We start from the raw sequence: 25,648 nt of genomic DNA, 5'->3' as shown, positions 1-25,648 counted from the left end.
GGGAAGGAGCAGAACCAAGGCCCATGGTGTCCATTCCTGTGTGCATTTCACTCCGCAACATTTCCTGGCTTCCGGCCCCATACCAGGCCCTGTGCTGGGCCCCTGGACTGCCTGGAGGGCTGTCCCTGTGCCAGGCTGGGGCCAAGGACCTTTTTTACCTCTCAGGGGCTAGGATTCAAAGTTCTCAGCCCCTCCTGGGCTCACGGGTATGAACTGTGGCCTTTCCCCGGGTGTCATGGCATCACCGGGCAGATCCTTCCCCATCCAGCAGGTGCGTGCCACTGGGGCTCAGTCCCAGCGAGGAGGACCTGGGGGCGTGACCCTTCCCTCCTGCCATCCCTCCCCTGCCCCATCCCATCTCATCCTCATCTCCATTCTCTCCGCCGGTTCCGTCGGCCGCGTGTTCCATTGCCATCTCCCACACCAGTGTCCAAGAGACGCAAGGCCCATCTGCGGCGTCTGGATCGCCGGTGGACGCTGGGCGGGATGGTCAACAGGCAGCACAGCCGAGGTGACTGGCTTCTCCCGACCCGCAGCTGCCACCTCTCTTCCTCTCGCTCACTCGCTCACCTGCCTCCTCTCCCACCGCTGCCCCTCTCCTCCCTGTGGCCTCCTCACCCAGATTCGGTGGCCAGACTTTCTCTCACCTTCTGCGGCTGGGGCCTGTCGGGGAGGAGGGCGCAGGGGGCTGCCTGGGAATCGGGCTGATTGGGAATCGGGGGCGGGTCCGGCTTCTGCCAGCATCCTGTGGGTGCGGCCATGGGCCTCGCGTCGTGACTGTGGGAGCAGCTAGACTAAGAAAGGCCGCGTCGGCCCCGGAAGCCTCAGGTGAGGAGAACTGAGGGCGCCGCTCGTCCTCCGCCCCTCGCTGCCCGCTTCCTCTGAGGCGTTCCCTCAGCCGAAGCTGCCCTAGCAACTGCTTAGGACCAGCCCGTAGCCCTCCTCCTTCAGCCAGCTCCGGGGAAACTGGCACGGGAGCAAGAGCCCGGCCCGGCTTGGTCCTGGGGCACAGCCCCCACCAGCGCTGAAGGCGGCAGCGGGCTCAGCCAGGAGCCTCCAGCATCTTCAGCACTGGGCACTGGCACTTCGTGAGGGGCCGGATCGAGAACATTCCAGGGAGGCTCCTGGCCTGCCGTCTAGGACAATCAGGAATCGAGACATTTGTAGGTCTAGGGCCTTTCCAACACCTAGGAGCTTGGGGAGTAGAGAGATTGGGCCGGACCCCCAAACAAACCCCTAAACGTCTCCAGAGCCCATGGGCCGGGGGGCCCATTTCTCCAGTCTGCGGAGAACACAGCTGGGAAGGTGTGTTCTAGCATAGCAGGGAGCCTGTGACCCTCCCCCCCACCCCCAGAGCTTGTTCCTGAACAACTCAGAGACCATGCCCCAGGCAGCAGCAAGCCTGGGCCCGGAGGAGGCCACTGCCTGTGGCTGGCTTGGTGTCATGCCCGGAGCCCCGGCTGTGGGAGCCCGGAGCCCAGCTTATCCGGCGGGTGGCGCAAGGCTGGGCCCCTGAGGCCTGGTGCAGGGCAGGAGGCCACCTCGTGGAAACAGCAAGAACAAGCTTGAACATAAAGAGAGGCACCGCAGACCTACGAGCAGTGGGGCAGCATGGCTGAGGGGCGAGGCCGGGCCAGGATGGAGCCCTGAGCCCTGGCAGCAGAGGACAGTGGGGTGCTGGCCCAGGAAGACAGCACAGACGAAGGGTTGGCCTTCCCCCCGCCCCTTCGGCATCTGCCCCGAGCACCATCATACACCGAGCCCCACACACAGCTCTGTCCCCATAAGGTCACGGCCACTCAGAAGTGACGAATGCTCCTACCCGTGCACAGCCTTGATGGCACCTTCAGCCCACCCACACTGCTCACACACACAATCCCACTTGTGCACGCACATGTAGACTGTTCCACACACACATTTACATAAATGCATCAGCTGGCTGCTCACGGCCACAACTCAGGTGCCCCTTCCCGGCAGCGCCTGCAGTCTCACACCTGACCCCTCACCACATATACGCCCAGTGCGTAAACAGGTACACACGGTAGGGTACAGGAACATGCACACCCAATGAAATCTGTAGTTTTCTACAGACAGCCATACGTGTGCAAATATGTAAGTGAACACAAACCTGCAACTTCCCTCCCTCCCTCTGTCTGTCTCCAATAAGGGACCTAAATAGCATTATTTCCCAGTCTTAGCCCTAAGTTAAATCAGGGCTACGTTAAATCAGGCAGCCAAGACAAACTTGCAGAGAGCTGGCAGGGAGAAACTCCACGGGAAGCAGCAGAGCTGGTGGGGGGAAGCAGGCAGTGGGTCATCTATAACTAGACGAGAGAGGCCATGCTTCCCTGGGGCCTCCCCTCCCCAGCCCCACCACCAGCCAGGCCTTTGGAAGCAAAAGGCCTCTTGCCATGGGGCTGGGGAGGTTGGGGGCCGGGAGGGGAGCCAGGGAGACTGCTGACAGAGGGGAAAGCATTTGAAAGAGGAGGCGTCTGTGGTTTTGGAAACTGCAGGGCTCTCCAGCCCCCGCCTCCAAAACCAAAACAGGCCTGTCCACCTCCCCCAGCCAGCCACCTACCCAGCCAGTGGGCGGCCTGGGCAGCTCTCCCTAGGGCCAAGTTGCCACCAACCTTTGATGCCACATGAGAATGACCACGGCCTCAGTGCTTCCCAGAAACCCTGAGATGCCCGCCAGAGCTTACAGAGCCCCTCTCCTCCACTTGGATTCCTAAGAGTCTCTTCTAGAAACCCAAAGCCCTCTGAGTGACTCAGCCCCCACCCCAAGACCATTCCAGTCTGTCCGGACATCCTCCATCCCGGTTCCCTGCCCCCAGGTGGGGTTGAAGCTCTGGGCCAGTAGGGGGTCCTGCTCTGCTGCTCCCTCGAGGAAACCTGGAAGCTAGGAACCTGAGGTCTGCATGGCACGTGTCTACATGGAGGTAAGCCACATCTCCGCCATCTAAGCCAACCCGGACAGAGAAGTCAGCCCCTGCCCAGACTGACTGGAAGAGTTGCCCTCAGAATGCTCGTCATCTGGAACCTGCACGGTGACAAGGCAGGACACACCTCTGAGCTGGCCAGACCTCTTCCTGGGACTCCAAACTCCCAGACATCTGTATTCTTGGCAGCGTGAGGGCCACTAGCAGGGGGCCTCTGGCAGGAGCCACTCAGCTTCCCTGGGTAAGACAGAGGGGCCTGGCTTTGCCCTCCCGGAGAGGATCAGGGGACAGCAGGGCACTTACATGGCCCTTGGGGCTCTATCCTGAGCACCCCAACACACTGGAGGCTGCAGAGGCTGCTGCTCGGGCCTCACAGCCCTGGAGCCCAAGCTCACAGTTCCTGCTTGAGGCCCTGCTCACTACCCTGCAGCAGGACAGGGCCCCTCTGATCTCCCTAAGAGGAGGACTGTAATTTTTCCCTGCAAAGCAACTTTGCCTAGGAAAACTTTAATGATGGCTTCCTGCTGGAACCACAGGCTTTTAAAAATAGTCTAGCTGAACAAAGGCAAAATGTGGAGCCCAGGCCTCGCCTCATCCTAACCTCAGAACCCTAGATCCTCGGGGCCTGGCACCGCCCTTCTGGACATGGCGCCAGCCAGGATTGACCGTGCCCCACCGGAAGATGGAGCATGACCAGCAGCAGCAGGAGCGCCGAGGGCTGGCCTGCAGAACACGGCACTTCTCAGAGGCCCGAGTCAGAATCTGGCTGGACGAGGTTCTCAGGCGGTCTTGGCAGCTCTCCTCAGAACTCCTGAAAGCTTCCAGGAGTTAGTGGATGGTGAGAAAGGCCTGCCCCCGGGAAGAGCTTCACCTTGCGCGGAGCACGCTGAAGAGCGGTGGAAGCTCCCACGGGCCGTCACCTACTTCTGCCTTGGGCGGCCTCTCAGATGCGGCCGGGCCCCTCAGCAATGCCCCTGCAGCCTGGCAGGGAAGGCACATCCACCCCAGAGGGAGCTGCCGCCTCGGCCCAGCACCCAGCTACAGACCGGACCCCGAGAACCCGTAGCGAACCGATGGCCCTCCTGCCACTGGGGGTTGGGGTGACAGCTGCCCCCCCTCCCTGACTCCTGCCAGAGGCCCAGCCCAGGCCACCCATCGGAGTCCAGCCCAGGAGTCCAGGAGCTGGGAGGAGGGGAACAGGCATCTGAGAAGCCGGCCTCCTGCTATTTTGAGCTCCTGGAAAGCCTCCCACTTAGTGCCCCTGCTCTGATAGCCTTGCCCTTCGGTGATGCTGCTTAGTCCCTTTGGAGCCTGGACAGAATTCGGCGTGACCCGCTCAAAGGGTGTGGCCAGGGGGCCAGTTCTGTCTAGCTCAGCATCTCGTTCTCCCAGATGGTGAGGGTGGGGATGTGTGCTCCTTCATGAGATGTGAGCGTTCCCCTGGGGAGGCTCCCCACCCAGGCGCAGGGTTTCTGTGGCCCGTCGGCTGTGGGTCCCCGGAGAAGCCCCTCCCTGGAAGCCTGAGCCAGGGCCCAGGCGGAGGCTGCAAGGGGTCCCTGCAGGAGAAAAGCCGAAGGGATCCAGGAAGCCAGGGCTGTCCCCACACCTGTCCCCCCAGGCTTTTCCTGAGTTCCCAAAGGGTGCATCCTTCCCAGTACCAGGGGGGACCCTGAGCAAGGCTCCTGTGCACACGGGACCCTGCGGGCAGCTCCCCAGACAGGCGCTGCCAAGCTATGTGGTCAGCTCAGCATGCCTGCCCGCTCGGCGCTCTGGGAAACTGTACCCAGGGCTGCCTTTGATCCTTTGGCCACTGAATGCTTGTCATAAACACAGGTCACTATTCCCGTAGAACACATGTTCCCCATAGTCCTCTGGGGAAAGTGATCTGATGAGGTGTTCAGATTAGTGGTCAGAGGAGGCTTCACCAAGGAGCCCCTAGAGCTGCCAGAAGGTCAGACAGAGGCAGGACTTATGGGGTGGAGGTGGGAGAGGGCCTCAGAGAGCCAGTCTGGGGCACGGATGGGAGCTGTGGCATGTTCAGAGAAGGGGAGCGCATCCCCGGTGGAGGGCTGCCAGACATCCCAGGGACTGACTGGCTCAGGCCCCATGAGGGGCAGGTTCTGCCAGCTGTGCCCTCCACCCAGGGAGCTTTGGGAGCCCTGAGGACCCGGGTGCCAGCACCCTGGTGGCTGTTATCGGGCTGGGAGGCTGGGAAGGGCCAGGCCACCTGAGGCCCTGGCTGGCTTCTGCACACACTGGGAGCAGCGGTGAGGCCCCGGCTAAGCAGGGCCAGGCTGGGGTGGGAGAAGACAGGAATGAGGGGCCTGCACTCCAGCCTCAGATAACCATGCCTCCCTGCTTCGCTTCCCCCAGAGGAGAAGTACGTCACTGTGCAGCCTTACACCAGCCAAAGCAAGGACGAGATTGGCTTTGAGAAGGGTGTCACTGTGGAAGTGATCCGGAAGAATCTGGAGGGCTGGTGGTACATCAGGTAGGAGCCTCAGCAGAAGAAAGAGCTCCCTCTGCCCCCCTCCCCGACTGTGGGGCGGCCGTGGGCAGGTGGGTGCCCCCAGAGCCCAGGCTCAGCTGCTTCAGCTGCATGGCTCGACCAGAGTGCTCGTCCTGCGGCTTCTCTCCGGGGACGTGGAGAGCAGAGGTGGTGGCAGCCAGGGCGACACAGGTTGACATGGAGAACGTTGTGGCCAGGGGGACACAGGGGTCCTGGCTCCGCCTGCAGCTGGTGGTGCGATCCCGGACCCAGGCATCTGCCAAGAGGGTCCGGCACATCTAAATTTGGTTTTCTGTGTCTGGCCTGGGCTGCCTGGTATGCTATGCAGCTCAGGCCGCCCAAAGCGCTGGCATCTGCAGGCCTTGTTGAGGTCCCGGCGGGCAGCCCCTGCTGCTCACAGCTCAACACTGGGGGACCCCAGATGCCAGCTCTGCCCATGTTGCTCCCCTCTTCGGGGCTGGCTCACAGGGCTGTGAGAGCCAGGGCAGAAGCCAGGCCTGAGCCCAGGCCCAGGTCAGAGGCCTCCTCCTTCTCCTGCCCCCCACCGCTTGCAGGGCCTAATTGCATTTCCCAGCTGAGAAACCCATTTGGGAATGTGGGGAGGGGAGTGGGGAGCTTCCTTGGCAGTCCTGGAAGCACACTCAAGCCTTTGGGCTTCATTCACCTCTTCCCTACCAGGTCATGCCCTCCAGTCCCCGCTGCTCTGGGGCTCTGAGGCCAGCTAGTACCCTCCCAGGGGAGGCCTTATTCGCAGGAAATGTTTTTGGGTGCTTTGGAAGCAGCTTAGCTGTGGTGATTTCACCCAGTTTCAGACAGTTCCATATCTGTGGGCTCTGGGGACCTCTTTCTCAGCTCCGCACACCTAGGAACCCCGGCCCTGCTCTGGGCAGGATGAGTGCTCTGAGCTGTGTCCCACAGTGGGAACAGGATTGACCCAAAGGACGTGGGCACTCATCAGATGGTGTCTCGGGCCACGGCAGACCACGTGGTGGTGTCAAGATTGGGCTGTGCTGACAGGTAGGGTGAAGGTCACTGGCCTCATGGGAATCGGCCTTAATGTGACCTGGCAAGATGTGACCACCCCTGCCCATGGCCCCATGTATACTGGTCAGGAGGGCTGAAGGGTCCCTTTCTGCTCTGTTGGTTGAGACAAGACCGTAGGCCTGGACACATGTTTTCCAAAGCCGCTGCCCCTAGACTTTGACATTCTCTAAGAAACTAGACCCAGCCCCAAAATCCAGCAACCACAGATCAACATGGGAAGGCCAGCAGACATTCCAAAGCAGGCTGGTAAGCTAAGCCACTTGCCTGGGGGTTATTTACAAGGCTGCTGGGGTTTTTGAGTTTCTTAAGATGACCAGTAAGGTCACCCCAAGCCATCGCTTCTCGCCAGCTCTTATTCCCGTAGCCCAAGTCTTCAGCTGGCGGGAGCTTCCACTGAAAACCATCCTGAAAAGAGTCCACCTTAAAAAGGCTGCCAGACACCCCCTGAAACAGGCTCTTTCCCACCATTCCAGGCTCTGTGTTGATCCTCATTTCCTGTCTTTCTTCTCCCTTCTCCCCTCACACACACATACCCTCCCTCTCTCTCTATCCCTCCTTCTCCAGTTTGCTTCCCTCTGGAGTCATTCCGTGCTCCAGAGCTGGAAAGCAGATGTGAGCACAGTTGGACCCAGACACACACAGCCGCTCCTGATTCTCCTGCATCTCTCTGCCCAGAATCTAATTTTATCCATGTAACACCAGAGGAACACAACAGGGCTTGAAATGGGAGCACTCCGGGCGCAGGCCTGACCATCACTCCCATGAGACCCCACTCCCCATCTCCCTAGTATTTTTATAGAAAAACACCGGCAACAACCAGCAGGTTCTTCCTTTCTCTGAAATGTGGGAACACCAGGTTTTAGGCCTGGTCCTGCCCACAGCTAGCCTGTGGCCCTCTGCTCCTTGTTTTGCTTTTCTGAGCCTTGGTTCTTGTCTCATATGTAAGATAGGGCATCTTTACATCTTCTGTTCCCAACCACCCCTGAAATTTTTGTGCTTCTCTCTGCACCCATTGGGAAGCCAGGCCAGCCCCTTGAGTTCCATCCATTTGGTAACTGATGTCTGCCTTCTAAGCCCCAAACAAGGGCGGGGGCCTATACATATACAATGCCTATACATTCCAGTGGTGTGAACATAAGGACCACCTCCTACCTGAGCTTTCCAGCAAAGCTCAGACATGCTGATAGAAACTTTAGCTTCCACATTCTTTTTTCTCTCACCTAATGAACACCCAAGAACAAGATCAGGGAGGCAGGAGAGGGGGAATTGTCAGACATCTGGCATGGAGGAATCATTCCAAAGAGCCAGATGTATCCCCGGGAGCAGACAGGGACATTGCAACCCAGACTCAGGGGCATCGGCCAGCAGCTGCTGGACCAGGAAGTAAGCTCTTCATGGGCTTGGGGGAAAAGGGAAAAAGCTTCTTTTTGGAAGCCATCAGATCACCTCAAATTAAGTCAGCCCTGTCATTTGCCTTTTGCTCTTGTTTATGGGGTTTGATGTTGTTCTCGTTTTGTTTTGTTTCATTTGGGTTTTGTTTTGCCATACCAAAGGTTTTCATTTTATCCAGTCATGTGCTTTTAGTCATTCCATTTATGGTTTTGGCTTCTGGAGTCCTATTAAGAAAGATTTTCTCAACCCCCCAGATAAAGCAAATATTCACAACTTGCATTTTTTATTTTGCTCTATGGTGTGAGGCCAGGATCATAACTTGCTTTTCCTAATTGGGTAACCTGTCATCTCCAGGTGGGTTACTGATACCTGATGCTACCTGATGCCATCGCACTATGGATACCATCCCTACGACTAATTTGCAATGTTACCTTTCTTGTTTTTTTAAGGTTTTACTTATTTATGTGTGAGAGAGAGAGCACACCGTAGGCAGAGGGGTGGTGGAGAGGGAGAAACAGACTCCCCTCTGAGCAGGGAGCCTGATGTGGGCCTTGATCCCAGGACCCTGACACCATGACCTGAGCCAGAGGCAGACACTTAACTGACTGAGCCACCCAGGCATCCCTGAAATGTTGCCTTTGGCATCAGTCTGTTTTTGGATTTGTTCTGTGAACTTGATCTGTCCATCACCCCTGCAGTAGCACTGGTATCTTATCCACTGGGGCATCCTTCTTTATAGGCCTCTTCCTAGTTGGTCTCAATATATCTATCTTTCTGGATAAATTTTTGCAGCTACTCTACCCCTAGAGTTTGCAGAAGAGAAAAAAATTGAGCTCCAGGGTGGAGACTTGTTCAAGGGACCAGAGGCCAGAACTTGGGGCTCCCACCTTCTCCTACCTGTGCTGCTGCTTCAACCTCTCTGATCACCTCCCTTTGCCAGGGGCCAGCCAGCTAATGCACGGCGTTCACACTTGCTCTTGTCTTCTCTCTAGAGCTGCCCTCTCTGCTGTGAGGTAGCAGGCCACGGTGAAGTCTACCTTTGGGGCAGCTCAGAATCCGAGGACTCTTCTGATCCTGAGGTCCTACGTTTGCCTGACTTTGCAGAGCACGAGAACCCACACTGAGAAAGATCAGGCAGAGAGCAAGGAGGCAGAGAGGAAGAACTGGTTTTCTATGTGTCCTTGCCACCTGCCTTCAGTTCCACTTCCCTCCAGCGTAGTGGCATTGCCAGGTGTCTCGGGGAACACGATACAAAAGGCTCAGCTGGGCTGAGCCAGATGGAGCCTGGGGTGTGAGGTCAGGCAGCAGTGCTCGGGAGATGCCATGTCCCACCCCTCCCCACAGGTACCTGGGCAAAGAGGGCTGGGCGCCAGCCTCTTACCTGAAGAAGGCCAAGGACGACCTGCCCGCACGCAAGAAAAACCTGGCAGGCCCAGTGGAGATCATCGGGAACATCATGGAGATCAGCAACCTGCTGAACAAGAAGGCGTCGGGGGATAAGGAGACTCCGCCGGCCGAAGGCGAGGGCCCTGAGGCCCCTATCACCAAGAAGGAGATCAGCCTGCCCATCCTCTGTAATGCTTCCAATGGCAGTGCCCTGGGTGTCCCCGAGAGGAGCGTCTCCAAGCTGGCCCAGGGCTCGCCAGCCGTGGCCAGGATTGCCCCGCAGAGGGCCCAGATCAGTAAGAGCCTCCCTGGCCCCCGTGGCCTCCCCACGCAGCTCTTTTAGAAAGTGGTCACAGGGTGCAGGGACCCCCATCCCATTTTCTTCCTGAGATCTAGACTGACCCTGACCCTAGCCTCACTCTGTGGGCTTGTTTCATGCTGATCGTGAGCAGACAAAGCCATTCCTCACGACCCTTGCACTGAAGGTCAGTTACAGGGGTACGTGAGCTTGTGGTGGCCCCTCCTTCCCTAAGAGAGGGCCAGGAGTGGTCACCTTACAGACCAGGGTATCCCCCAGGCTGGGAAATAGGCCCACACCCTGTGCAAGGCTGCTTGACAGACTGACAGCCAGTAGAACCTTTTTCGCGGCCTTAGCCCTCCTTCCCTCCTTCCCTGTCACCTCCTGCCAGTTACTGGAAGCCTGAGAGACTTGGAAGAAATGGCTTTACCTCTCTCCGAGCAGTCCGAGAGGGCATTATTCAGGACAATCCCCGTCCTTAAGAAACCCAGCTGTCTGGCCCCCTCCCAATCTCTGCCCTTCTCTGGCTCAACGGCATCTTGAGTTCAAGGTTAAACTGTCCTACGTTATAAGAGACCAGCTTCTGTTTATGTCCAGCCATCCTCAAAATCTGGAGGAAGGCTGTTTTTCGGTTAAGTTCTGAACTTGGTTTTAAGTGAGCTCTTGTGCTTGAAACCTTTTGGACAGTCAGTCGGGAAGTGTTTCTGGGGCACCCACTCTTGCCTGGCACCGTGCCAGCTTCTAAGGACTTGGCAGTGAGTGAAAAACAGACACAGTCTCTGCTTCTGACTTTGAAAATCTGATGGAGCTACTTACCCTTTCCCCTGAAAAATGCTGCTGTGTCTCTACATTTTGAAACACACACATCATTTTAGAGGGTTCGCGCATCCCCTGGGTGTCAGGGGAAATCCGGCCAAGGAAGTTTAAAGATCCATGGTTTCCCGGTGAAGAAACTGTAGTGCCTGAGAGCACAGGTTCTTCCAGCCTGTGGGACAGAACCAGGATCTTCCCAGGATCGGGAGGGGGCCGCCCCTAGGGAAGGCAGGGTCCAGCACGGTTTGTTGCCCATCATCTGGCTGGGCTTTCTGAAGCCATGTTTCTTGTTCTAGGCTCCCCAAACCTAAGGACAAGGCCTCCGCCTCGCAGAGAATCCAGCCTGGTGCGTGCACTGAATTTCTCCTGTTTTCTTGCCACCTCCGGGGGTGCACCGTGTCGGCTCCAGTTCGTTGACAGTATCCTTTCAGTGCCCATCAGTCCAGGGGTTTTCCAGAGCCCTACTGGGCTGCCAGCTTTGTGGGGCCGGGGCAGAGAGGAAAGCCTGGGGATCTCAGCCATCCCAGGGCCCTCGCTGGACAGTTTATATTCAGAAACACGCTGCGCTCCAAAGCTAAGTCAGTCCATCGCAGCCGCTACACTGGCAGACATAAACATTTAGACTGGCCAGCGGGAGTGTCCGGCCGGGGCACTGCCAGGGGCTGGAAACGGGGCGGCTGTCCATGTGCGCCTGGAAGCCTTCCGGCTCCGCCTTCCTGGCCCAGGAGTAGCCAATGGCTGCGGTGGATGCCGGAGTCCGGGAGGAGGAGAGCAGCCCAGGGAGCACCCTCCGGTTGGGGTACATAGCCAGGACTCGCGTGTGCCGAAAGTGAGAGGCTCAACTTGCTGGGGTCCCTGGCTCCTGGAGGTGGGGGGTCCCGGGGTCCAGACATCAGGGAAGCAGATGTGTATACTCAGGGTCCTGGGCTTAGGTGGCGGTGATGCTGGGCAGGCCGGGAGCTCTAGTACAGAGAACTCTCCTTGGGGGCAGTGGGGTGCAGTGGAAAGAAGGGCTTCAAGCCTGCCGGGCGTGGATTCATAGTCCACTTCTGACACTTGGGAACAGCGAGACCCAAGGCAAGCAGGTCCATTACCTTCTGCGAAGCTTAATTTCCTCACCTCTGTGATGGGGACGGTGGCAGCCGTCGCCTAGGGCTGCGGGAAGGAGGAAGTGGGGTGGTGTGTGAGGGTTTCTGTTTCCCGAGTCAGCTCTCAGAGGGACTGCCTGCCACACCATGTAGAGAAAGGTCTCGGAGGTCTTGCTGGGCTTAGTGGCAAGGGTCCCCATGATCGTGACCTCTGCCCTGGAGAGGGGAGAGCAGCGGTCTCTGGAAGAGGGGGTCATCAGTAAGTGGGTTTTGAGGTTTAGTCCCATGGGGATGGGACCACCCCCTGCCCTAGCCAGATGCCCCAGGGAAGCTCCTGTGTCATGGTCCCCTCGAGTTTTCCATGACTAAATGGTGCTTTCTCCTGTCCTCCCGTCTCTCAGCTTCAGCAGATTATTTTCAGGCAGACTCCATTTTGGCAAGAATGGGGTCATTCTTTCCACACGGACCTGATGCGGGGCTTGCGGCCACGGGGCTGCTGTTCCCAGCCAGACACGGCTGAACCCCACCTGGCGGGGCTCAGGGCTGGGCCGGGGCCTGAGCCACATCCACTCCCGCACACGCCTGCAGGGCCCGACACCAGGGCAGGGCAAGTGCCTGAACTGCACCCGGTCCCTCAGACCAGCTCTCTCCTGCCCTTCACTCACTATGACCCAGGGCAGCTGGGCTGTGACTGGCAAGGTTTGGACAGGCTGAGCGGTGAGGGACGCAGAAGGTTCCAAGCCATAGGATGGTGTTGTAGAAGGAATGGTCAGCTCTGGCTTCTATTTGTGGAGCGCTTCCTGTGTCCTTGGCTGGACCAGAAGTTATGTAGATAGCTCAGTCCTCTTCATGACCCATTTCACAGACAAGGAAATAGAGACTCAGAGAGGTCAAAGGCTTTGCCCAAGGCCACACAGCTGGTGCGTTGCCGAGCTGGGATGGGAGCCCACATGTATCCAACTGTAAGGCCGAGGTCTTTTGAGGTCTTCCTGTTACACCACAGCTGCTTCCCTCTCCCTTCCCGCTCGCCCTCCCCCCACACTTTTTGTTTGTTTTGCTTTAACCCCTTTGTATGATACTGGGACCTACCGAAAGTAATAGGGCGGCATGAAATCTGTTTTGATGAGAGCAGAGACCAGATGAAACTGGGGTGTCTGCTTCATGGGGACAAGGAGGCAGTCCTCGTGTTCACTGTTAAATGCTTGGTGCCCTGGACCAATGTCTGGCACCCAGAAGATGCGCAAAAAATGTTCGTAAAGTAAACGAACAAGGCTCAGAAGTCATGGCCACAACCAAATTCTGAATGTCGTTGACCGTCATGCTTGGGATCAGTGTTACCAATCCAGCACATTCTAACCTACCCACAGAACAGAGGGTCAGTTTTAGTCAGTGCTTGCCTGGCCATTTGGCATCATCACAATGACCCACTATGGACTCTCCTCCCCCGTCTCCACGCTCCCTTACACCCCTTCCCCTCCCCCCTCCCCAAAGACGTGGCAGATGTCACTCCTGTGGCCCTTCTCCTCGATCTAAGGATGTGGTTCTCCTCCCACAGGGCACTTGGCACAGGCTTTGTTACAATGGCTTCTCTGATTTTTAATTTTACTGTGGGGACCTGGCCATTGAAGCATCTATGAACTGGACCTCAGAGATGTCGGGGTAGAAATTACTGTTACTAACTGATCATTTTGAAGCTCTGAGGCATTTCAAATGAATCGTTGGTATTCGTGGAAAACCTGCTCAGGAGAACAGTCTCCTGGGGGAGACGGCCTGAGCCTCAGGTGACAGATCCTTTCTCAGGCCTGAGTTCCTGTGTCTGGTTGGACACACCACGTTCGGCCTCTACTGCCCTTCTGATCAGGTGGCTTTTGCTCACTGAGCCCTTCCCTGCCTTAGGGGTTCCAGCTGCCGAAGCCGCCAGAGCCCCCTTCTGTTGAGGTGGAGTATTACACCATTGCCGAATTCCAGTCCTGCATCTCTGATGGCATCAGCTTTCGGGGTGGACAGAAGGCGGAGGTGAGTCGGAGGGTTTTAAGTCATGCCGCTCAAAGACCTGCTGTGGTTCCCATTTATGCCTGGCTGGCAACATGGCGGGGGGGGCGGCAGGAAAGATACAAAAGCAAGACCGTGGGGATAAAAATTGGCTTTAAGCCATTCTGTGCCATGGTCAGGGCCAGACTCCAGGACTCCTGTCTCCACCCAGCGCTGCCCTCACAGCAGCATTTCCCAAAGCCGGCGGCAGGCACTGTCTCATGGAGACACCTGGACACGAGGGTCTTCTGTGGCTGAGAAGGTTTGAAGGACAGTGGGTTACACAAAATCTACCCAGTTGTATGGTTTTCATTGCAGAACTTATCAGAGCCTATGCTGTAGGGATGTCACTGTGCATCTCTAAGAGGAGGGGACTAGAATAACAGCATTACCCAGACCCACTGGGCCCCAGCACACTTTGTCTCCTAGAAGCACCTTGGGAGCCAAGATTCGGAAGAACTCCCATTAGCAAGTACCTCTGTTGGGAGACTGTGGTCCATGAAGCCGAAGTACTAAGGACCTGGGTTCTGGCCACGTCCACACCACAGGCGCTTCTGGCCTTTGATACGGTTACTTCTCTCCCTGGTCTTTGATTACTTGTCTCTGCCAGTGTGGTAACAGACCCTGTGGTGCTCCCTCACCCCCCAGCCTGGCATTTAGGAGCTTCTGCTTTGTGGCCCTTGCAGGGGGCAGAGATCTGTGATGTGGGTCAGTTCTCTGGAGTGACTCTGTGTAGTAATGTGGTTAAATCCAATTAAGACCCCCCCCCTTGCTGTCCCAAGAGTCCTCGGGCGGCCTCCGCCTGTGGGGATGGTGTCCCCAGTGTGAATGTTTTCAATCACATGTCTTGAAACTGAATTTGGAACGTGCAGAAGTCATTCTGTCAGGGTGCCTAGGTTTCCAGGAGAGCCTCCAAAGCTCACCATCTAACCAAACTATCATACTTGAGATCTACCAAACTTAAATTTTAAGTATGGGGTGGGCAGGGCAAAGGAAGGACTATAGAACCAAAGGAAAGAGAAAAGTCTTTCCTCTCTGATGGGGCTACAGGGGACTGATCTCAAGTAGAGCTTGCCTTCGGCTGTCTCTCTCTCTCTCTCTCTGCCTTCCCTGCTCCTTTTGCCCTGGTGCCAGTTTTTCATGCTCCCCCACTGACCCCCAAATACCTCTTTCTCCAGGGGGTGTCCCACAACCCCAAATTATCTTCCCTTTATGTTCCCCAGTCCAAATACAGCACCACAGCCAGCATCGCACTCCTGGCCTTTAGCTGATCTCAAATTGTAGTTAAGAAAGAAGCTCCTTGAACTAGTTTATACTAATATGGAAATGACTAAAAGACCCTCATCCCTCCCACAGGAAATCATTTAACCCAAAGAAATCCTTCCAGCCAGTGGGATTTTATTGGGATCCCACATGAGGTGAAATGACCGCAGGCAGTAGGAGCAGCAGGGAGGAGCTGTGCATGGTGGCTCTGGGCACAGGCCCCACTTCCCAGTTCAGCTCACCTGCATCATCCCATTCTCTTCTGACCTGAGACCCCTTTTCTATGCTCACCAACGGAGGACCTAGCAGTACTGGGGGTAGGATGAGGAGCAGTGGAAAACATTTTTTTTGTACCCATGGAGCCTTTGGCAAGTTGGATTCTGTAGGGACCAGAAGCGGTAGGTCCTCTAAGTACATAGTCTAGGGGGAGAAAAGGGGTCTCTGGATGAATAAAAGAAAAGGGGTGGTGATGGAGACTTGGAGGACCAGGGGAGAGGGTCTGGGGCAGTGGAAGGAGGTGATAGGGACCCGGGTTTGAATTCCAGCCCAGCACGTATTACCCTGGGTCACTTACTCAGCAGCTCACTTGGCTCAGCTGTGAAATGAAGACCCTGAGTCCTAGCCTGGCACACTCTAGGGCCCAGCGATCGTCCCGGCTCACTGGTCTGCTCTGCCCTCCCCCAGGTCATCGATAAGAACTCAGGCGGATGGTGGTACGTGCAGATCGGTGAGAAGGAGGGCTGGGCCCCCGCATCCTACATCGACAAGCGCAAGAAGCCCAACCTGAGCCGCCGGACCAGCACGCTGACCCGGCCCAAGGTACCCCCCCCTGCGCCCCCCAGCAAGGCCAAGGAGGCTGAGGAGGGCCCTGCGGGCTCTGTGGAGAGCCAGGACTCCCCACTGAAGCTCAAGTACGAGGAGCCCGAGTATGACATCCCCGCCTTCGGCTTCGACTCGGAGCCAGAGCTGAGCGAGGAGCCCGCGGAGGACAGCGGCTCAGGAGACAGGCGGCCCAGCCAGGCCCACAGGCCCTCGCCTGCCTCCTCGCTGCAGCGGGCCCGCTTCCGGGTGGGCGGCTCTTCAGAGGACGTGGCGCCAGAGGAGGAGACCATCTATGAGAACGAAGGCTTCCGGCCGTGTGCGGAGGACGCCCTGTCAGCCAGACGCTCCTCCCGGGACAGCCAGTCCCCGGGGGGCTCCCCTCTATCCCTGGCCAGGAAAAACTCCCCCAGATCGGGCTCCCCCAAGTCGTCCTCCCTCCTGAAGCTCAAGGCGGAGAAGAATGCCCAGGCGGAACTAGGAAAGAACCACTCCTCGGCCTCCTTCTCCTCCTCCATCACCATCAACACCACCTGTTCCTCCTCCTCCTCTTCCTCCTCCTTGTCCAAGAACAGCGGGGACCTGAAGCCCCGTTCCGCCTCAGACGCAGGCATCCGTGGCACCCCCCCAGTCGGGCCAAAGCGGGATGCCGACCTGAAGGCGGGGCTGACCTCGTGTGCCCGGGCCAAGCCATCAGTCCGGCCCAAGCCGTTCCTGAACCGAGCAGAGTCCCAGAGTCAGGAGAAGATGGACATCAGCACTTTACGGCGTCAGCTGAGACCCACGGGCCAGCTCCGAGGCGGTCTCAAGGGCTCAAAGAGCGAGGATTCAGAGCTGCCCCCCCAGACGGCCTTTGAAGGTTCCAGTGAGGGGTCCCGAAGAGGCTCTGCTGACCTCATTACCCCCCCAGCCGCCACACCCCCGTGTCCCACCAAAAAGGGACCGGAAGGGCAGGCCACCTCCTACACAACGTGTAGTGCCTACCAGAAAGTCCAGGACTCGGAGATCAGCTTCCCCGCAGGCGTGGAGGTCCAGGTGCTCGAGAAGCTGGAAAGCGGCTGGTGGTACGTGAGGTTTGGGGAGCTGGAGGGCTGGGCCCCTTCCCACTACCTGGTGCTCGGCGAGAACGAGCAACCCGACCCCGCTGGCAAAGAGCCAGACACGGTAAGCCCCAAAAACAAGCAGCACGAGGGCAAGTCCGACAGCCTGGAGAAGATCGAGAAGCGGGTCCAAGCGTTGAACACCGTCAACCAGAACAAGAGGGCCACGCCGCCCATCCCCTCCAAGCCCCCGGGGGGGTTCAGCAAGACCTCCGCTGCCAGCGCGGTGAAGCTGAGGAACGGTGTGCGGCAGGTGGCTGTGAGGCCTCAGTCGGTGTTCGTGTCCCCGCCCCCCAAGGACAACAACCTGTCCTGTGCCCTGTGGAGGAATGAGTCGCTCACGGCCACCGACGGGCTCCGAGGCGTCCGCCGGAACTCCTCCTTCAGCACCGCACGCTCGGCCGCCGCAGAGGCCAAGGGCCGCCTGCCCGAACGGGCTGCCAGCCAGGGCTCGGACACGCCCCTGCTGCCCGGCCAGCGCAACGGCATCCCCGTGTCCCCCGTGCGCCCCAAGCCCATCGAGAAGTCCCAGTTCATCCACAACAACCTCAAAGACGTGTATGTCTCCATCGCGGACTATGAGGGGGACGAGGAGACGGCGGGCTTCCAGGAGGGTGTGTCCATGGAGGTCCTGGAGAGGAACCCCAACGGCTGGTGGTACTGCCAGATCCTGGATGGGGCAAAGCCCTTCAAAGGCTGGGTGCCCTCCAACTACCTGGAGAAAAAGAACTAATGGTAGTGGGGGGGCAGGGGTCCATCCAGCCTGGGTGTGGATGAAGACAAAGGGGAAAGGGAAAGTGGGAGGGGGTGGGGAGAGGACGTTAAACCCTGCAGAATTCCTGAGCTCTGCCGTGCTCCCTTCTGGGCTGTCCCCCCGCTGGCTGGCAGGCAAGGTCTGGCGGGGACCCGCAAGGAGCAGGGAGGCCAGCGGGCATGGGTGCACCAGGCCTGGGACCAGAGGCAAGAAAGCTGAACCCCGTGTGGGCACCTCAGTGACTTGGCCAACAGACCCGGCGGCATTTGGGACAGGCCAGGTGGGAAACTCCAGTTGTGCCTTGGCTACGGATCTGGAGGGGGCCTCTGGGGCCTGCCCCTGCCCCCAACCCCAGCCTGGTTTCTGTGGCTAGCACCTCGCCACCGGATCGTCCTAAACCTGTATTAGTGAATTATGCTGATTTCCCCGGGACTGCCGCCACCCACCTCGGGTGGCACTGGGGCTTGAAGGTGTCTCCTGGGAGCTCAGCCTGTTCCTGGGCCACGCCACCTGTCGGTGTATGTCGGTTCCGCAGGTGCCAGCAAGGACCACCTTGCTTACCCATCACTGTCCCTGGCCTTGAGAAGGGGGTCCACCCTGCCTGGGGCACCCCGTCCATGTTGGACCAGCAGCCCCAGAGTTCCCAGAAAGGGTGGGCAAAGCCGTCAGTTTCTACACCGTCTGCACAGACTTTATTTTGGGTATTTCTGGGTGGGCAGTTCTTTTGCATGTTTTGGGAGAGGTTTATTGATTTGGGGCTTCTATGTCAGCCCTTGGGTTTTGGTCTTATTTTAGGGGTCGTTCGGGGGCCCAAGGGCAGTCAGCCTTATGGGGGACAGGACGAGGAGCAGATGTGGCTTTTCTGTTGTGCTCTTGCCGGGAGGTTGTTGGTTTTGTTTGCGTTTCACTTTCTCTCCCTCCACAAGCCAAAGTCCTTTCATTTGGTTTCCACTGTTGCGGACAGAACCCAAGCATGGCGCTTGCCAGAGGGTGTGGGCATGGAAGGCCTAGCTCCGGCAGACGTGCCCCAGTGGGGGCAGAACCCCGCCCCCCAGGAGAGGGGAGGGGGCGCATGCAGGAGAGAAGGCAGCTTTCAAGCTGCCGGGTGAGCATCCTTCTGCGTCCATTCTCCCGCCTGGGCAGGACCAAAACCCTTCCTTGTGAACTATGGAGCAGCACCCAGCACCCCCACCGAGGGCTGAGGGGGGCCCCAACTGGGCAGCTGCTGCCAGCCACCCCCCCACACATACACAGTGCCACAGGTACCCGAAAAGATGGAGGACCCCCAGGCTGGGAGCCGACCCGGTCTTCCCAAGGGGCAGTGCGCCCTGTGAAAAGAGGAGAGAATAAAGTCCCTGTCAACTGTGGGTTGTGTCTTTCAGTCGTTGACGTTTTGGAGGGGACCCTCTGGAAGCCTCAGCTTCCCTCAAGGACTCCCCCTTTGCTGGGAGTGGAATTCCACACGTGCCTTTTGATTGTGGACTGATCGGGCTTCGCGGCCACTGGCTCAGCTGCCAGAGGCCCGGACAAAGGGTTGGTGTCTCTACAAAGGAGGAAAGGCCCTCCCTCTCCCCCTGCTCCCCACCCAGACAGTGTATGTTGCCTGAAGGTCAGCACGGGACCCCGTGTTCCGTGCCTTCAGTATCCTACCCAGTGCCCCCGCCCCCGGAAGCCTCGCCTGGGGACCTCCCCAGCCCTTCTCCCTCGCTGTACACCGATGCCTGGCAGCTACAGCAAACTGTGCCTGTTCTTTGTTGACGGGCTGTGCTGAGATTTGGTTTCCTTTTGCTTTGTGAGTTTGTTTAAAATTGAAATTAGTTCTTTTCTTCTGCTGGACAGTATTAAATAGAGCAGGATACTGAGTTAATCTGCTAGGTTGCAGTACTAATGGTAGTGGTTTAGTGTCTTCCTATTAATATTATTTGGACTTATTTGAACAATAATGATAAAGAAGTGGTTCATTATTTGTTAATTAATGCACTTTACTGAGGTGGAATGGGAAGAAACCCAGAGAGCAAAGTGCATTCCTTAAAGATGCAGTATATACTTTTCTCATTTTTAAGCAGCACATATTTATTAAAAGAAGAAGAAGTAATTTATGATTATTTAAAATAAAATTTAAAAGTAGAGTGACTATTGGGTGATAGGACCTTCCGCGTAGCCGTCTTCCGGGGGGAGGGCCCCCGCGGCCTGGCTCCTCCACCGTCTCCACTGAGCCAGTTCAGCCAGTAACGTGCCCGCCAGGCCAGGGGCAGGAGCAGGACGCATCTGCCAAGCACAGAGCATCTCAGTTGGGACTGGACCACAGTGTTCCCCAGAGCCTGCCCTCCCTCACTGCGCTGCCCAGTGGGGCTCTCCAGCACCCACGAGGCCCACATTCTCTGAGCTCCCCTCTCTCCTCGATCCCCAGTGCTCTAAGCGATGGTCCTTAAAAGTGACCTTGACAGTCACTCCATCCCATCCCCTCCTGCTACTGCAGCCCAAGAACAGGAGATTACTTTCCCGAAATCATGGAGCTAGTTAATGGCAGAGCACCCCACCGCCTCCATCCTCGCACTCCTTCCCAGGCCCGTTGTAGTTTATCGTGTGGTCAGCATGTTTACATGGTGACATCCAGCCCGCCCCACCCCCCCCAGGATGGCTGGGAGCTGCTCGGTCATCTAGAAGTGGGGGATGCTGCCACCTGGTGACAGCGTGTAGATTTTGGGCAGTGGAAAGGGATTGCCATGCCCCAACTTCACACCTCACTCCCCCCACCACCATCATCCCCTGACTCACAACACAGCACAAATCCTGCAAACCCAAAGAGAATATGAATACTTGAAACAAGAAGGGTGCATGCCAGTCCCTCTCGGACACGGCCAGCGGGCGCCAGGCCTCGTGCCCCTGGACTCCCAGCCCCACCCAGAGCAAGAGGACCTTTCCCTGGAGCTACTGAGCTGCTTTGTTATGTTGGAGGGTCCCACCAGCAGCAGGTGGAGGGAGGGAGGGGCCTGCGGCTCTGACCCATCTGGAGGAAAACCAGATCAGACTAAAAAAGGAAAAAGAAAAATGAAATCTCAGCAGTGTCCAAACCCAGTTTCCCATTAGTTGTGATTGAAAATGTGAGATGGCATTGTATTGCTGTATACTGCAACTTTAATCATAATGAGCCCTTCTGAGGTCATTACTGAGCTTTATATAATGCCTGAAGATGCAGCGTTTGGTGCTTTTTCTTTCAGTTTAAAGACCCTTTTCTTTCACTATAAGTGGGGGAAAATGTCTTCATCTCTCTCCCACTTTGAAGCAGCGGGCCTGGCCAGGATCCCTGGCCCTGCCACAGCTGTTCCCACTGGGCCGGGGGTCTCCGGGGGTGGCAGGAGGGACTGGAAGGGGCAGCCCCAGAGGCGAGCGTGCTGTCTGCCCCTGGCTGTGGCTCGGCCCTCCACCCCTGGCCTGGCCCCAGAGGCTTCTCTTTCTTACTCTCGATTCTCCATCTTGACGAAGGCATTATATAGAATCGTTTTAATCACTTTCAGATGTTAGAGCAGCATATTTTACTGGTATTTATATCCATCGCTTTCCTCAGCAAGGCATGTTACTACTTTTATCGTCTAAGGAAGAAAGACAAGGGAATTTCGGTCGAGTGTTATTTTCATATTACTAGTATTTGCAGAGTAGGCGTAGAACTATTTAAGTTTAGACCTTGGTTTGGTAGTTTGTTTTAAGGAAAAAAAGAAAAAGATAAAGTAGCCCCTACTTTTCCTATTTTTTTTTTTTGTATTTAACTAATATATTACTTCTTTAAGGTTACTCACCTCCCCTACCCCTCCGAATACTTTGCATTCTCAACCAAAAATGAAAACAATCTGAGAGGCAGGAAAAGTGCAATATTACCGGGGCTGCCAGGGCTTGTTGGGACGGTGGTGGGAGCTCAGTGGCCCGGTGTGTCCGTAGAAGGACGTGGGGCTGTGGAGCAGACAGGTGACCTTCTGGGTGTTGATCTCTTAACCCTCCTCTATCCGCCCCTGCGAGTTGGCAGAGAGCAGCCCCTTTTTCTGTTGGGTGTTCTCCACCTAGGAGGGATTCAGGGATGTGGCTCGGGGCTCTTGACCTCCCGGGGCTCTGGCCCTTGGAGCAGAGCAAAGGACTCCAGGAACAGTTCCTTGTTTTCATTTCCATTTACTTTTCAGCCAGCTGCCCAGAAAGACCTGTCTTAAAAATCACTCCCAGCAGCCCTGTCTCACCCCAGTCTTCTGATGCGTGGGCCATGATACTTTTGATGTGTTTGAGTCTTTTTAAAACTACGTAACCTCAGTTTGGTTTATGGGCAGGAACCCTAGATGTAACCAAATCCTTTTTCGGGGATGTGGGTGCCTTGAGCCCTACAGACCCCAGCGAGACACCGATTCCCACAAGCCTGCGGCTAGGCCTGGTGCTAAGCTTGGGCCACCCATTCATCTCAATGATTTCAGCCTGAGGAGGGAGCCCTGCCTCTTGCTTAACACCCTGACAGTTCCCAGAGGGCCTTAGGGAAGCACCTGAGGGGCCTACTCAGGTCTTTGCGGACAGCTTACCCCAACAGCCACCAAGCCGGCCTCCTCCTCACTTGGCGCAGGTCGAGAAAGCAGCAGGATGGGAAGTCTCTGGGTCCAAGCCCTTGGAGCTCTGCCCTTCAGGGCTCCAGGGACGTCCTTGCTGGCTTGTGCCCTCCATCTCCAGTACTGTATGCTTGCTGCTCCAACCCCTCAGTTTGGTGAATTTCTGTACAAACGTGGATCTGTGTGCCCAGAGGGGGGCCGTGCCCCCGTGTGTGGGTGTCTCTCCTTGGAGTATATACATCTATATGTCCCAACTTTGAGAATCTCAATGCAGAGCTCTCTGGAAAGAGAATTATCCACATTGCTAAAGAATTGAAATTCCCTCATTTTTTTGAGGGCTGTGTGTTGAGAGAGAGAGAGAGAGAGTGTGTGTGTGTGTGTGTGTGTGTGTGTGTGTGTGTTGATAATTTCCCACTTGAACTAAATAACACGGGGTTAGAGAACAAATACCGGGCAAGCTGTCTCCATTTTATAAGTCCTTGGCATTGGGCAGGCCCCATGGGACTCGCAGTTTCTGGCAGCAAGTGTGTTATTATTCACACGTAATTTTGGCTGGAGAGTGCAATGTGTCTTTTTTTTTTTTTTTGTAATTATTTTATTATTTTGTTGGAAACTTCACACTGGCATTAACAGATCTAGCAGAAGCAGCCTAGGCCATCATCCCGGGCTCCAAAATGAAGCTGTGGAAGAGAGAAGTCACTGGGTGTGGATGCGCTGAGATGGTTGAACCGGGTCACCACCTCCAGACGTGCTGTCCGGCAGGCTGAGCCCGTCCGCTGCCACCGTGCTTGTCATCGCTGCGGGAGGCCCTCAGTTCCTGTTTCTGAGGGTGGTCAGGCTGCTGGGGGCGAGAACGTGCTCAAGGTGAGGTCAGTACACCAGACTGCACGGCCCGGCTGAGCACGTCATAGGAGCGGTGTGGGGTGCTTTTTCCCTTGACCCAACGGAGCTTTTGGCCTAAATCATGATCCCTATTTGAGGAAGCCTCGGTGGTTCTCAAGTTCTGCAACCAGAGACAGTGACAGGATGGGGTTACTGACCTACAGCCTTGTTTCAGGAAAAGCAGCCTCATTGATTTTCGCTTTCCTCTTGTTTTGTCCTGCGCACCTAGATCCACAGCCAGAAGCTGGGCTCACTGGTGCTCACAGACCAAGTAGAGGGCTCTACATTCTAGGGCCTTGATCCAAACCTGCCTGTAAGGTTGGGGTTATCATGCCATCTCCTTTCCCCAATCCTATCTTTTTAATCTTGGGTTTGCACTTGACCTTGACAATCAGCCCCCTCTCCCATCCCAGTCCTAGGACTTAGTGGCCTTAGAGAGTGGGTTTCTGAAGTGAAGGTCCCTCCTTTGTTCCCAGTTCCACCCTGGCTAAGGGCTGGACCTTAGGAGGCGAGAGGAATGGGGAGAGAGCGTGTTAAGAGAATTGTTGGAAGGCAGAAGGAGGGCTTGAGCACGTTGGAGGCAAGCGAGAGTCACGTTGGAGTGAGGAGTGTGTGCATGTTTGGAGTGGCTGGGGCTTACCGTCCCTTCCCTGGGAAGGTGGCTTCCAGAACAGGATGTCTTCTAGGCAGAAAGGGCAAAGTGTGAGAAGGCTGAGAGAGGATTTGGAGTCTGGAGTTTGGTCTTTATTCAAAAGAAGGAAGAAGTCAGTTCTGAGTGTTTCAGGAGAAAGACAGCAGGTACAGAGGGAATTTACTGATTCAGCCTCCAAGGGTCCAGTCAGAGCAGGTTGAAAAAGCCCTAAGATTTGGCCATAGAAACAGACAGCCTGAGGAGATAGCTACTTTCTGGGCTACAACCTGGGTCACCAGTATGCTGGTAATGAATAGTCACTCATTTACTTAGTGGAGATGGGAACTTGCTAGCAACAAACCAGTCTTTGAGTCTGGAGGCTCTGGCTCCAGAACATTCCTCCGTCTCCCAGGTTACCAGCAGGTTTTGCCCACATCCCTTTGTCCAATCCAGAGCTAGCCTTTTAAATTGCTTGAACTGGTTAGAGTTCAAGAGTATTGGACAACCCATTGACCGTAATGGGTTGTCCAGTAATGACCCATGACCCCCAAGCATGTCTGGGAGGGAAGTTGCCTCATTTTTTCTTCTGTTGACACCAGTCATTCTGGAGTATCTCTGATACCTGCGGTGACTTGGTCTGCTGAGCTGGCTGCGCAGGTGTGACTCAGAAGAGAGGGGGCCACACACACTCCTGCACGGACAGGCCCTTTCAGTTTCCATGGCCTGTCACCAGGCCACCTTTCTGGAAGCACCTACTTAGGAGAGAGAAGGGTAAACAGAGCCACCATTCTTGGATCTGCAACTTGTTCTCTGCAACAGGTTTTCTTGAAACCCGGGATACAGTCTGGAAAAAGGGTTTCACTGACTGTTCCTGAGAGGTCTGCGGGAAGGTGACTTCTGAGTGAAGATATGAGTGGCAGGTCCCTGGAGTGTGGTTTGGGGAGCGTGTGGTTGCCTATGAACTGTTGGGTGTCTCTGGGGCCCCAGAGCTTTGGGGAGTCCTTCACAGGGCCCACTGAGCCCCTCACAGCTCCTGGTGGGCTCTGTAGGGTCCAGAGGAGGCTGTGCCCTCTTCTACCCATAGCAGAGAAACTAAAGGTTAAGGAAGTGAATTCAGTGCAGTCGATTTGAGTGCTAAAACATTTCCAGGATCAATGGTGGTGCTAAACTATCTCCATGTTTCTAATATTTTTAATAGTGGGTTTTTTTTTAATTTGTTCTCATCACAAGAATGCAGTGTCCTTGGGGATGGGACGCAACCCCTTGGCCTGCCACTTTCCAGGTGTCCTTTATCCTGTTGACGGGACTCTTTGGTCTGCAGAAAATATTCTGTCTTGGCATGCTTCTAGACTGTAAGATTTGGGTTGTTTTGTTTTGTATTTTGTTTATGTTTACATCTTGTATTTCCCTGAAAACTAAATAAAGTTTTTGGCCTTTTTAACTGAACAGAATCACCTCTTAATTCTCCCTGCCGTCAGAAAAGCCATCCGGCTGCATGGCAAAAAGCACCTTTTGCATCCAGAACACAGCGTGAACTGCACGGTCCCGGGTCCCTCTGAGGACACTGGAGGGGTGGGGGGGAGGCAGGTGAGTTGCCACTTTTGTTGGTGAGAGCCATGCTCAAGTTTCCCTTCCCTTCCTCCCCACCCCCATACCCCCTTCCCTGCCTATAGGAAGCTTCTGGGCTATGGCCAAGGCTTCGAGAGGGATTCAGACCTTGGGGCAAAAGACCCACATCCAGCAGGCCTGGATGGCCCCTCAGCTTGGAGCCCCGGGCACTCCCCAGCTTTTGCTGGACACCAGTAAACAGGGCTGGGTTGTCCTGCTGTAGGGACCAGAGCATCATCCCAGGAGAGACGACAGGAAGGCAGGCATGCTCTGCACTGGAGTCCCAGCCCCAACAGATGAGCAAGATTCCCACACTGTGCCTAGATCCGCTCCACCACTCCCAGCTTCTACAGCCAACCAGGTATACTCAGTACATCGAGAAAGCTTCACTAAAGGTCCGGGGCCAGAGGCCTCCCTTTTCTAGACTGCTGTCACCCCATAAGTATTGGCCCCTCCTGACCTGCGTGATGGATTTGTTGTCCTCCCATTAGCCCCTAGGTGGCAGTGCCAC

General features: G+C 56.3%; 1 protein-coding gene across 5 annotated transcripts in view; it reads left to right on the top strand.

The window, feature by feature from the left end:
• SH3PXD2A (SH3 and PX domains 2A) overlaps positions 1-24,975 on the top strand; it is a 235,251-nt gene extending 210,276 nt beyond the window's left edge. For all 5 annotated transcript variants that reach the window (XM_044240436.1, XM_044240435.1, XM_044240438.1 and 2 more), the window contains 6 exons: positions 428-511; positions 5,313-5,430; positions 9,229-9,566; positions 10,678-10,727; positions 13,366-13,485; positions 15,448-24,975. In XM_044240436.1, the coding sequence (XP_044096371.1) occupies positions 428-511; positions 5,313-5,430; positions 9,229-9,566; positions 10,678-10,727; positions 13,366-13,485; positions 15,448-17,415 (2,678 nt within the window). In that variant the 3' untranslated portion in view covers positions 17,416-24,975. The remainder of the gene's footprint in view (positions 1-427; positions 512-5,312; positions 5,431-9,228; positions 9,567-10,677; positions 10,728-13,365; positions 13,486-15,447) is intronic.
• The last annotated feature ends 673 nt before the right edge of the window (positions 24,976-25,648 follow it).

This window comes from Neovison vison, chromosome 2 (assembly GCF_020171115.1).
Source record: "Neovison vison isolate M4711 chromosome 2, ASM_NN_V1, whole genome shotgun sequence".
Classification (NCBI taxonomy): Eukaryota; Metazoa; Chordata; class Mammalia; order Carnivora; family Mustelidae; genus Neogale; species Neogale vison.
The sequence above is the reverse complement of the archived record's forward strand: the minus strand, read 5'-3'. Positions and strand labels throughout refer to the sequence as shown.